General features: G+C 37.3%; 1 protein-coding gene across 11 annotated transcripts in view; it reads left to right on the top strand.

Annotated features, from left to right (window-relative positions):
* Dgkb (diacylglycerol kinase beta) overlaps nt 1-12,684 on the top strand; it is a 592,477-nt gene that overhangs the window by 438,421 nt on the left and 141,372 nt on the right. For all 11 annotated transcript variants that reach the window (XM_057782585.1, XM_057782593.1, XM_057782590.1 and 8 more), the window contains one exon: nt 6,067-6,262. In XM_057782585.1, the coding sequence (XP_057638568.1) occupies nt 6,067-6,262 (196 nt within the window). The remainder of the gene's footprint in view (nt 1-6,066; nt 6,263-12,684) is intronic.

Raw genomic sequence — 12,684 nt, 5'->3', positions numbered from 1 at the left:
AATTGTGAACCAAAGTGAAATTGTCTAAGACACAACTCACACCTGCACTTCGTAGCTCAGGTTGGCTGAAAACCCAGAGCTCAGCCTGCCTATTCCTTCCAAGTGCTGGTATTAAAGGTGTCACGAGTGTCTTTTCTGTACTTAATTTCTAATAGTTCTACTTTATGAGTGACAGATACTATGTTTTAGACTCTTAGGTAAATTCTGTATTTACAAGCTCATAATGTCCTGGCTAGACTCTACAAAAGCCCAATTTTGTAATTTACTATTGGTGACAATATTAATTACTGATATTCTCAATATAATACTTCCGTGTTTTTTCATCATAGTTAGAGAATGATAGTAAATATTAGAAGTAGACAGGATAGTTAAGGAAAAGGGAAACTGTTCACAACCATATTAAATCATCACAGAAAGTTAGAATTAAGGTCTGTCCTATATGGTATATACTTTTGCGTAATTTATATATGCATCTATGTATATTATATGTATGCAATCAGGAGTATTTAAAATGTAGAATATATTATTAATAATGCATGCTGTTTTAATCATATGTAGTGTAATAATATATATTGTTTTATGGGTTAAGATTACTTTGTGCTTTACTGTCTTGTATGTATGCTATGGATGTATACATATTCATGTATATGTGTATGAAAATAGAGAGTCTTCCTCTTTCACTGTCCATCATATTTTATTGAGAAGGAGTCTATCTTATTTTGTTGAGAAAGAGTCCCACTTGCGGCCCAGCAAGCTTTAGAACTCTGCCTGTCTTTGCCTTCACAGTCCTGGAATAAAAGTACACACGGTGCATGCAGCTTATCCCACGCATGCAGGGAACAGAAACTCCAGAACTCATGCTCATGAAGCAAGCGCTTTGCCCCCTGAGCCATCATCTTTTCATCCCCTAATGAATCATTAGATACGTCGTCTTTATTTATGTACACATAAATTTATTTTTAAATTATACTATCACTTTAATTTCAAACTCAACAATTCATAAGACTGCTTTATATTGTAGATGCTAAACAGTTTTGCTCTCAAAAAGAAATCTGTGCTCAAAGGAAATCTGTTGCAGAGACCAGACTAAGACGTTCTGTAGTGTAACTGGAGGCCCTAGCCTTCCTGTGTCTCTGCTGCTTTGTGCCTCTCCCTGAGCACAGACTGAAAGTTTCAATCCTTAGGGCAATATTCTGTGTGTTGTCACAAATCACAAAAATTTTCTAAAAGGTTTCATTAAATAGCAATGAGAATGTAAATGACAATAATTGTAGAAAACATTGATTTTTAAAGTTCTAAATACAGCTCAAATTAGTGTTGTTCTTTCTTTTCATGATGCTTTACATTTTATCAGGACAGTGACTGTTCAGGATACTCAAGAAATCTGAACCAGAACTAATTTACTTAGCCTCGCATCCTGCTTCTCCATGTTTTCCTCGTCTGGCTTCTGGTTCTGAATTTCTGGCTAATTCAAGAAACGACTACTATAGCATTTATAAATTCGAGTCAGTACTGTGTGTTCTCTACATTATACCATCGTCTACCATGTGTGCGTATGTGTTTGTGTGTGTGCGTGTGTGACTAGCCATGCCAAACATGCCTTTCTGCTTACATTTTAATGAATCCAGTCTATCATATTAGCAGAATATGACTTTCTACCCTCAAGGTTACTTCATAATTAAATATAAGAAATCAGCAGTTCGGAAATTTGATTCTGCTTGCTATTGCTTCCTATGTGGCCTAAAATCGCACCAACTATGGTTTGAAAAATGTCTAATGAGGAATAAACCATAGTAGTAACAACAGAACCTCAAGCCATGGTTATATGTTTTACTGGCTGCTCCTTCAGAATCAAGCCATTTGCTGTGTGAATGTTTACACCACTACGCTCTTCCTGCAGGGAGCTCCTTCCGAATGGAGTAAATGTTTGGGACGGAATAAATAGCCTGGGAGAGTGCTTCATAATAACTCTAAAATACATGCATTATGAAAGTTTACCTCATGTCTGGTACTAAACAATGCACCTGCATCATCTGGTTCAATCTTTATACACATAGTATGAATCAAAGATTTACTATAAAATCTTCATTGCATACTTAAATATTTAAACAATTTAGAAAAAAATAATTACATTATTGCCAGAATAATTAAATATATGGAAACAAATCAGTGCTATATTCATGTAAATGTAGAGGGTGAGATACTGATTTAAAAATTGGTAGTCTCATTTTAAAAAATCTCAATCATCTTCTAACTTTATTATAAAAGGCAAAAATATAAATTAAATGACAACATGCAAAATTGTCAAGAAAAATGTCAAACGCAAAGTTTGCATTGCTGTGTTTTGGAAGAGGGAAAAAGGGAGTTCCAAAACCTCAGTCGTTGCCTGAGATTAGAACCAGCAGGCACATAGGTTTGCTCTTTTTCTCCACGTACCGAAGTCAAGGAGAGAATGAGAATGCCCAGCCCATAGGACATTCAGTCTTTTTTGAGGTGTCAGTGAGACTAGGAAGATAGTAAATGTTAAGGTCAAGAATTTGGTTTTATCCACCAATACTGAGATTTTTCAATAATAATTCAGTAATATCAAGAATTAACAAATGCAAGAGCTTCATGGATACAAAGTCAACAATGGGATTTGTTCATTAATCTGGAAAACAAGGTTGAAAAGCATAAGCCATTGCCTATGGAAATCTCAGTCACCCCGTCCTGGCAGTAAGACTTCCTGTCAATGTTTTGTGCTTCATTGAGTAAAATTACTAATGACTTTAACTGACACAGGCATAAAAGCTGACTCATTAGAGAAAAAATAAAGCCAATCTTTGATTGTATCTTAAAATATTTAAAAGCTGTTCTCTCATCTCTCTGAAGTTTATTAACTAAGGTTAAATACATATTGGCAGGAAAAATATAATTGTTCTTTTAGGTACTGTGTGTTGAAAATAAAGTCTCTACAGTGGCTTCACAGTGACACTCTCCATGTGTCCCACTACAGTCAATGCTAATACCTTGTCATGCTTAACAAAAATATTCAGAACTCACTAGCCGGAGACTCTTGGCTTTTAAGCTTCTACATTTTCCCCCTCTGCACCTCCTTTTTTTTTTTTTTTCAAAAACTCATAAATCTCCAATGCATATGAGACCATTACCCTGCAAGGACTCTTTCCCTGTGTACATCACCCTGCAAGGACTCTTTCCTTGTGTACATTCCTAGCCTTGACCTCAGGTTTATTTTCATAAACCCAAGTGATTTGCTGCAGCTCCTGGTCCCATCAGCACTAGGACGGAACTTTCCAGACAAATAACATGTCAAAGTAAACAGAGAAAGGTGACCTGGGATGGAGAACTAGAGAAACTAAACCACTCATAGACACCTATTTATTTAAACACAGCGTCCTGCACTTGGAGGAACAACTGTGCTCTCCAGGACTCCTTGACAGTTGCAGGTTGCTAGTGTCCTTTTCCCCTCCGGTAAGAGAATGAGCAACCCATCTCCTTCAGAGCACACATGGTGTTGACTGTGAAGGGGGGAAACGCACATGGTAGTCCACGCTGTTGTGTCTCCATTGTCTCACCTAACTCTATGAGTTCAATTAGGCAGAAGAAAGACCTTGCAGCGCACGCTCCCCTTTTCTGCAGATGAACAAAGGAATCTTCCTTCACTAATTCTGAAAGTAACTTGTCACAGCAGGGTCCTAAGGCCTCGTCACATAATTGTCTTAGTGTACTACCTGCTGAGTTCAATATCAAGTGGAAATGGAAGCCAGGCCTTGGCTCCAGCTTATTTCACAATTCTTCTGTTATTTAAATGATTTTAGTCAGTTTGGGGGAAGCCAGACCTTTATAAATTAACAGCAGGGAAATACCAAAGGTGTCAGATTGCATATTTATCATCTTTTTCGTGTAATACTTAAATATGTATTAAGAAGTGACTGACATAAATTAGGCAGTTTTCAGAAGCCACAGGCCGTGGCTTGTAGAGGACCCCCTTCTGCTTGACATTTCATCCTTGTCAAAGATCAAATTATTTTAATTTAGGCTGCAAATTATAAGGAATGAAGACTTCTTTGTGGGAATTCCCTGTGGTAATCTGACTTTTGTTGTTACTGCTGCTTGTCAGTGTGCAAAAGATATAATATGCATGCAAATAAGGTTAAAAAATATGTACTATCTAATTATCCAGCCAGTGCGTTCCACTTGAAGACAGTGGGAGGCCTGACACACAGTATGTGTTTGATTCATTGAGGCCTGCAGGGTATTTACACAAGATTACTTTTAATTATGAAATTAATATCTGTTTATCTAGAATATATAGCAGTGAGCGAGTATACACAGGAGCAGAATTCTTTAGTAAAAAGAAATAACTGATCTTAATTTAATACATAAAAAGGAAGGAAAAGACCTTGTTTCTGGTAAAAGTGAATCATGTCATTCAGAGCAGGGTCCTCTTCAGTGAAACAAACTGAATGCGAATTTAACTCTTTATCCAGATTTTTTTCTACTGAATGCGAATTTAGCTCTTTTTCCAGAATTGTTTCTTCCACAACAGAGTGGGCTCAAGGTGAAACACTTTATCTCATTGCTTTGTTACTTTGGTGAACATGATGCAGACCTAGCTTCAGAAAGATGAGGCAAATGTAGAAAGAGACAGGATTCAGTTTGTTTTGTTGTGGCTTCTGTGGCATTGTGATTTCCATGAGAATTAAAGTTGGTGTTTAAGTTACTGACGACTTAATTATAGTAGGTGACTGTAGTAACCCTTTGATGAGATATTGTTAGAGACAAGTGAAATGCTTATTCCTAAGAGGGTGCTTTGAAAGAATTTCAAATGTTATCTCTTCCCTTATAGACTTATAATAGAAAATGGAGGAATAATTTTTGAGATAATTATAATGTTTATCATTCTGGAAAATCTAAAGCAAAAAAAAAATATAAGCAAGTTGTCCGTTAAACACTGCAGAAGAGTGCGTTGGAAACATGGTGCAGTGGTTAAAACACTTACTGTTCTTCCAGAGACCCCGAGTTCGATTTCCAGTGCCCATGTTACTCAGGGCAGAGCACCTGGAACTCTAGCACACGGGCTGGGCCCCATGGACACCCGCACTCACACGAGTAATACATATGTTCAGGCAACAGACTAACCTCACGATCCTCCATATCTATCTATCAACAATTAAGTTTAAAAGTTCTAAAACCTCACCACTTTGGCTATCCAAATTACAGTTGGCAAAAATAATAAAATAAAATAAAATAAAATAAAATAAAATAAAATAAAAATCTGTCATATCTCCATGGCTGGAGAAAGTGCTTCGCCTGCCGTCTCCCTCACTCAAATTTCCCATCTTCCACATTTTTCTGGGCAGCTGAGTCGGTCTTCACTTCAGATGAGCTTAGAACCTGAGCTCATCTCTTTCTCCAAAGCAACAGGGCTCTCTGTGATCACTTTTTGCTACTGACTTCATTTTCCCTTCATAAATGTCTATCAAGCCATTTCACTGTTAGAAGAAGGAGGAAGAGGAGGAAGGAGGAGGAGGAGGAAGAAGAAGAAAGAAGAAGAAGAAGAAGAAGAAGAAGAAGAAGAAGAGGAGGAGGAGGAGGAGGAGGAGGAGGAGGAGGAGGAGGAGGAGGAGGAGGAGGAGAGAAGAAGAAGAAGAAGAAGAAGAAGAAGAAGAAGAAGAAGAAGAAGAAGAAGAAGAAGAAGAAGAAGAAAAAAAAGGGAAAGAAAACAAAACTAAATCAAGTCAGGTGTAGAGGCATGAAGATCAGGAGTTCAAATTCAAATCCATTATTCAAAAGAGACAATGATCACAAAAATGTCCCCATTCCTAAACTTGACCTCCTTGGCTCACAATTTGCATATTGGAATTAAAGAAACATGAGGATGTTTCTCTGCCAAAGGTTTCCTATAAAGCTGATGAGGTTTGTCCATTTTTAATAATTATGAATGGTAACAAGTTCCTGCATTTTTCTTCTCTGTATTGACATGAATTTAAATAGCTTTATTAAAAGACAAGGAAGTAAATAAGCAATCAAAAATAAATTCTCTCTCTCTCTTTCTTTCTCCAGTGTGATGGAGTACAGATAGATTTAATAAACATCTCTCTGGAAGGAATTGCAATTTTGAATATACCGAGCATGCATGGAGGGTCTAATCTTTGGGGAGAATCTAAAAAAAAGAGAAGCCATCGACGGATCGAGAAAAAAGGCTCTGACAAAAGACCCACACTCACAGATGCCAAAGAGCTGAAGTTTGCAAGTCAAGGTAAGCTTCCCTAAGATTGTATGCTAAGCTGCTTATTACTCTTCCTATAAAGGCTGGCTACCTTAACCAAAAGCCTACAGATACCTATATAGGATTAAATTACCATGTATCTAAAAATCATATCTATTATTTATGTTTTACTTCTTTCCTCGTCTTTCTTTTGTGAGAGATTTTTTTCCACATAAAAAAAATTAAAATAGAAAATACCTTACCCTGAGCTCTTCTGGAATTGGTTTGTTCTTGTCAATGGTTAAGTTGTTGTACCAAGGACCCAGCTATTTTGTCAAAGACTTTGCTCTTGTCTCATCAGTCAAAATATAATACTGAAATCATCTTGTATTAAGTTGCCATTCCAAGTAACATATATATGAAAAGGCTTTGCTATCACACAATATATTTTTACCTGCTGCTGCTGTTTTTCAGAAAGTTTACATCAACCATTAAAAGACCCAAGAAACAGGGAGCAAAGATTACCAAGTCAGGATCCATGGCTATAGGAAAATACATTTCAACTTCATTATAATATAGTTTACTTTGTGACATGGCAACTGTTCTTAATAGATGCTATAATCAAAGACACAAAAGTGGAGCTAATAATCATAGTTCATGTAGAAGAGCCTATAATATTTTAATTTCAAAAACATGTCTAATATTATTAACAGCACTAAGCATAAAGAACATTAGTTACTACATGCATGAGTACTACCCAACTCCCCAAATTCTGCAACTCTGGGTAGCTAAGGAAGGAGGAGTACCATGAATTTGAACCCACCATTGGCTGAATAATGGGTTCTATAGAGTCAGACTCTATCAAATAAATAATACATAAATATAAATTCTACTGTCTCAGTATTGTGAAAGCAAACTATGAAGACATTATAGCATTAAAGCCTCAAAAGAAGATGAAAAATATATAAAATGGTTGGTAGATTTGGTATTTTCTTCTGTACCTGGCTCTAGTTTAAGCTTTGGGCAATGACTTCTACTAAAGAAAACAGTATCACAAAGTGGCAGAGGTTGAGGGAAAGAGTGTCATGCTCCCCCACAAGACAAGCCATAACCTGCTGGTGACAGGAAGTTTAAACAACAAACCAATTAAAGCATTCTATAATAAGAATTCAGTACAACAATAAACAGATGACATAAAATGGAATTTCGGAGAATAAATAAACAGAAAAATCTGCAGTTTTTCTCCATGAATGAGTAGGAAATATGTACAAATATTATTTTGTATAAATGTTGGCATGAATATTGCATCTATACCAAATACCAATTCAAGTATGAGTAGACTTTTAAGATTGATGGTAAAAGTTCTAATTATTAAATTATCTGAGGACCTCAGTAAGATCAATCTAAAAAAAATCCTTTAATTATCTAAATTGCGTTTTATCATAGAGTACAATGTACTCATTGTTTCTTAAGTTAGAAATACTTTTGCTACGCATATATATTTTATACATGTGGGGATTTTTCAGGCTTCTTGTTTAGTCTGTTATTATAGTCCAGTACATATTGTGCTCTTCACACCTCTCTGTTCCTGAAACCCAGGCTGATTTCAGGGCTCAGCTGACTCCATTCACTGCTGAGCTCCGAGAGTTCCGGGGCTCCCAACTGTGCTCTCCCCCAGGCAGATGTGTGGAAAGGCAACCCTCTCGCTCTTCATAGAACTCTTAGACTCATACTGCTTGCTTGGCCACAGAACTGCCCACCAGAAGCTTTTACTAAGATTGCGTGCTTGTAATAAAGCCACCAGAAGCCAGACACGACTATTCTCACAGACCTGTTGCGAAGGGAAGATTCTCTTATTCCTGTTTCTCCCTTCCCACTGTGGTGGGAACACAAGGAGAAAGGAGCGTGTGGGAACACGTGGAGGTAATTTATCTGGCTAGGGCTCGGCCAGGCCTTTTTCACTGTCACGGTCGCTGTGAATTCATTTCTGTCTGAAAAACATTGTTTCTTTGTAGTCATCCACCGATTTTGGCTCGAGTGCCTTCTGTCCCGTCACCTGCAATGATCTCGGAGACGAAGAAAGAAGAGAGTGTGAGACAGTTGTTCCCATTCAGGGTCTAGGGCTCTGCAATCACTTTTTCTCCCCTCCTTGGCCAGCTCTGGTTCTCTGTGTTGGTCACAATTTACTGCAAAAATAAGCTTCTGCAGTGAGGTTTGAGAGATACAGTGACTTACGGATAGAAGTCCGCGTTGTATTTCGAATAGCTGTGGTGACATTTTGAACCCAGATCAACAATTTCTATACGTATAAAATACCTAAGTGAAGCGGTGAAAAACTGATGGCTGTGACATTTTTAGCTGGGAAACAGTTCATTATAAAGTGCTCGAACGCTTCTTACAGGTTCCGCTCTGTGCAAACGGACGAGAAGCATCAGCCGGATTTCTCCTGTGGCTTTTGGAAGTGATACTTGTTTTTCTTAACTTTAGAAAGAGTTTTGAATGCCAGGAGGCATGAAGGAGTATATCAGTACGTTCATATAATATAAAGAAATTACTTCTTGATAAAAAGAGTTGAGAAAAAGCTTGCATGTATTTAAACATATTTAAAAAACTATCATAAAATCAAAGTGCAAGGCTGGGTTTCGTACATGAACCCTGAGTTACTCTTCCCGACTGCCCATGATGGGAAACTCCAGGCTTGCAGTCTTTGAGAGCACTCATGAGATCAAAATATTTTCTGTCAGTGTTTTGGTTGGGAATTCTACTGCTGACTTAATTCAGAGTTGAACAAAATTATAAGTAATTTGCTTAATTATATTATCATTCCATCGAGACACAGTGAACTATTTGGATACAATTCTGAAACACGCACTCACATTCCCCTCATTAAGCAGACATTTTCTTTATGTGTGTTTATAAATACAAATGAGCGCATTAAACACGGACGGCATTGCCTGTAAGCGAAACTATAAAGCAGGCCACGCTATCGTTCATGCTCCTGCCCTTAATACTTAATCTTCCCATGCCTCTGCAGCTGCTGAGTTCATCTGCACCATCCCCTCTTCTAAATTAACCTGAGAGAGATGTCTAATAAATTCACTCACATTAATGTATAAATGACTGATTGCAGAAAAAGGGAGAGGTATTTGCATTTTAAAAGACAGAAAGGCCTTCAGCTAAAACATTATTTTTCATCCTGCGTTTTTCTGAGTTATAGCTGTGATTCTTCAGCAGTTCTTAAAGACTTAGTTCAATACCATTGCAGTATTTTGGAACAAATAAAAAGCAAACTTTAATAAAAATAAAGTACATTATTTCTATTCAAAATTGTTTTCCATGTTAACTATTTTCCAATTATGAATGGACAGATACTTTGCATGGTCTTGCTATTCTTCTTTCTTTCATTTCTTGCCTTCTCCATCAGAATAGATAAGTAGGTAGACTGCACAGAGAGTTAGACTCACTGAGAAAAACACGTGATTCCTCGCACACCCTAATTTACATATGCACACATAAATAAATGACAAAATGTTGAAGAATCTATTTTGCAGCGATCATTTAAATGTAATATGGCTCTGAATATTTATTCGAGGAAATGTAAATATCTGCTACACACTATCACCATAGTGCGTGCATAGGAACCACCTGCAATCAGAAGACCACACATTCTGAAACTTTTGTTTGTCACAAGATCCAAATGATCCAAAGCTACCAGTGGAAGCAAAAACAGGCAACACCAGCATTTAAAGGAAAGACAAGATTGGTTGGTAATAGCCCTTGGGCTGGAAAAAAAATGTGTTATTTAACAATTTCCAACAAATAATAAGCTTATTCTCATTCATATACCAAATACATGACCATCAGGGTAGATTTGATTTAAACATGTTCACCATTAAACTTCCTTAAGGAGCCAGGCATAAAACTTAAAAACGTTAATTTAGAGCACAATGAAACAAAACTGAGCAAACTGAACTAGGAGTGAAAATCTGAACCAGGAAGCAAATTGCATTCCATACATCTGCATGGACAAGAATTGAAAAACAATCTTGTTTTATGGCTGTCTTTGACTGAAACGTGAGAAGGAGTAGGTTATGGCAAACAGTCTCCTATATACCTGCAATGTTATTCAGACAATATATAGCTGAAAATATATCAACAGGCATTCTTGAAAAGCATTTGTAACCGAAGTGTGAGAGACCTCACTAGGAACTGAGTTATTTTAGTTCTATCATATTTATTTGAATGGACAGAGTTAGTCATGACATTACCAGTAAGGCAATGGTAATTACAGATGGCTAAGGATCAACACGGAAACTTTTTGTTCATTCATTACATATCTGCGCATCAGAACAGTCTCAATATCATATCAACAAAATAAAATATTAAAAGTGATGTGGGAGGCAGAGGCAGGCGGATCTCTGTGAGTTCGAGGCCAGCCTGGTCTACAAGAGCTAGTTCCAGGACAGGAACCAAAAAGCTACAAAGAAACCCTGTATCGAAAAAAAAAAAAAAAAAAGGGGATGTGGGATTACCCTCTGTGTGCTGTTATTACCTTTAATAAACAAAGAAACTGCTTTGGACCTATAGCAGGGCAGAACTTAGGTAGGCAGGGAAAGCTAAACTGAATGCTGGGAGAAAGAAGGCCAGAGTCAGAGAGAGCCATGGAGCTGCCTCTGGAGACAGATGTGTTGAAACTTTGCTCATAGACCACGACCTTGTGGTGATGCACAGATTAATGGAGATAGGTTAAATTAATATGTAAGAGTTAGCCAATAAGAAGCTAGAGCTAATGGGCCAAGCAGTGATTTAATTAATACAGTATCTGTGTGGTTATTTCAGGGCTAAGTGGCCAAACACCAATAAGCAGCTCTTCTCCAATATAAAAATGGGGTAAAAAGCTATGATATTCCCACAGTTCGTCAAAAAAAAGGGCCACATTCTTAGAAACTGACCACCTTGGAATTTCTAGCAATGTGAAACTTGAAGCTCTAAAATCTGAACTTCTTGTATTTATACAATATGTTAATGACTTTCTCATGTTTAACTTTTTAATATTGATTCATTTGAAACATGTTCACTCCTATCAAAAAGTCTGAAAACTACTGAGCAAAAGTTATCACATTCAAACTTAGAGAAATTGCCAGGAACACGGGGCCTTCTTGGTGGAATCTTCATTAACTAGGTGATTGTCTGCTCTAGAAATATGAGTATTTCTAGACAGGTACTTGTCATAGGAAAGTTTATCTTAAAACCAGTTAACATATTATGGAATCCAATAATTTTTTTTTAATTCTTTCATTCACATTTACTAAAGCTAATTCTTTTATTTGCTCCAAATTTCCCAACTCTGCCTTGGAAGTCACTGATAAAAAATGAATTGTTTTGCTACTCTCCCAATAGTTAAAACTCGGAGTCACAGACAAACACAGACATATAAACACACATACACACAGTCATAGACACAGACACACAGACACTCACACACAGACACTCACACACAGACACACACATACACACAGTCATAGACACAGACACACAGACACTCACACACAGACACTCACACACAGACAGACACATACTCTCACACACAAAGACAGTCATACTCACACACACATACAGACACACACACTCTCACACTCACACATTCATACAGACACACACACTCACACATACACATGCACATTCATACACACAGACATACATTTACACACACACAGAAACACATTCATACATACACAAGACACACATACTCACACACAGGCACACACTCTTATACACACACACTTGCCACAGACCGGCTCAGGGGAGCCACTCAGACCGTGGGAGAAGCACGGTCTTGGTACACAGGAAGGTGCAAGTTCGGCGAATGACAGAGAGACACAACACACAAGAGAGTGGTTGGAATCTGCTACGATTTTACTGAATTCATGTTTTCATTATATAGTATTCAAAGAAAGAGCAAATCAGAAGGTCATGTGTCATTGGTTGGCTCAGTATGAAAGCTTCTTTTAGTCACATCAGCGATATTTAAGAAAGGCATATTATCAGGGACAGGTGTTAGACATAAAACATCCTTAGATGAGGAACTCTTGTCCTTGGGAACAGAAACCTCAGACAAGTGGTTTCATCTTAAGAATAGAAAGTTTCTGTCTCATTATCACTATCATGGCCTTTCCTCTTTCTAACTGTTTCTTTATCTCATCTAGTGACCAAATATGCCTAATCAGTTCACTGCACCTGTTGAAATATACTTTTTAGTACCTTTTTATGCAGAGGACACCATGGAGGTTGGGATATAGCAAGTCTATCCATAAAGTTCAAAGTATAATATAACAGTCTTTGTCCATCAACATTAACCCATCTATTCCCTTGCTCATCATACACCCTATGTATTACAAGGGTTCTGCTGTAGTCTTATACATTTCCATACTTTGCTTCCCTATCCTGGAACTGTTCCTGAAGAGATAATCCTT

Source organism: Chionomys nivalis, chromosome 10 (assembly GCF_950005125.1).
Source record: "Chionomys nivalis chromosome 10, mChiNiv1.1, whole genome shotgun sequence".
Classification (NCBI taxonomy): domain Eukaryota; kingdom Metazoa; phylum Chordata; class Mammalia; order Rodentia; family Cricetidae; genus Chionomys; species Chionomys nivalis.
This window is presented reverse-complemented; position numbering and strand designations above follow the sequence as displayed.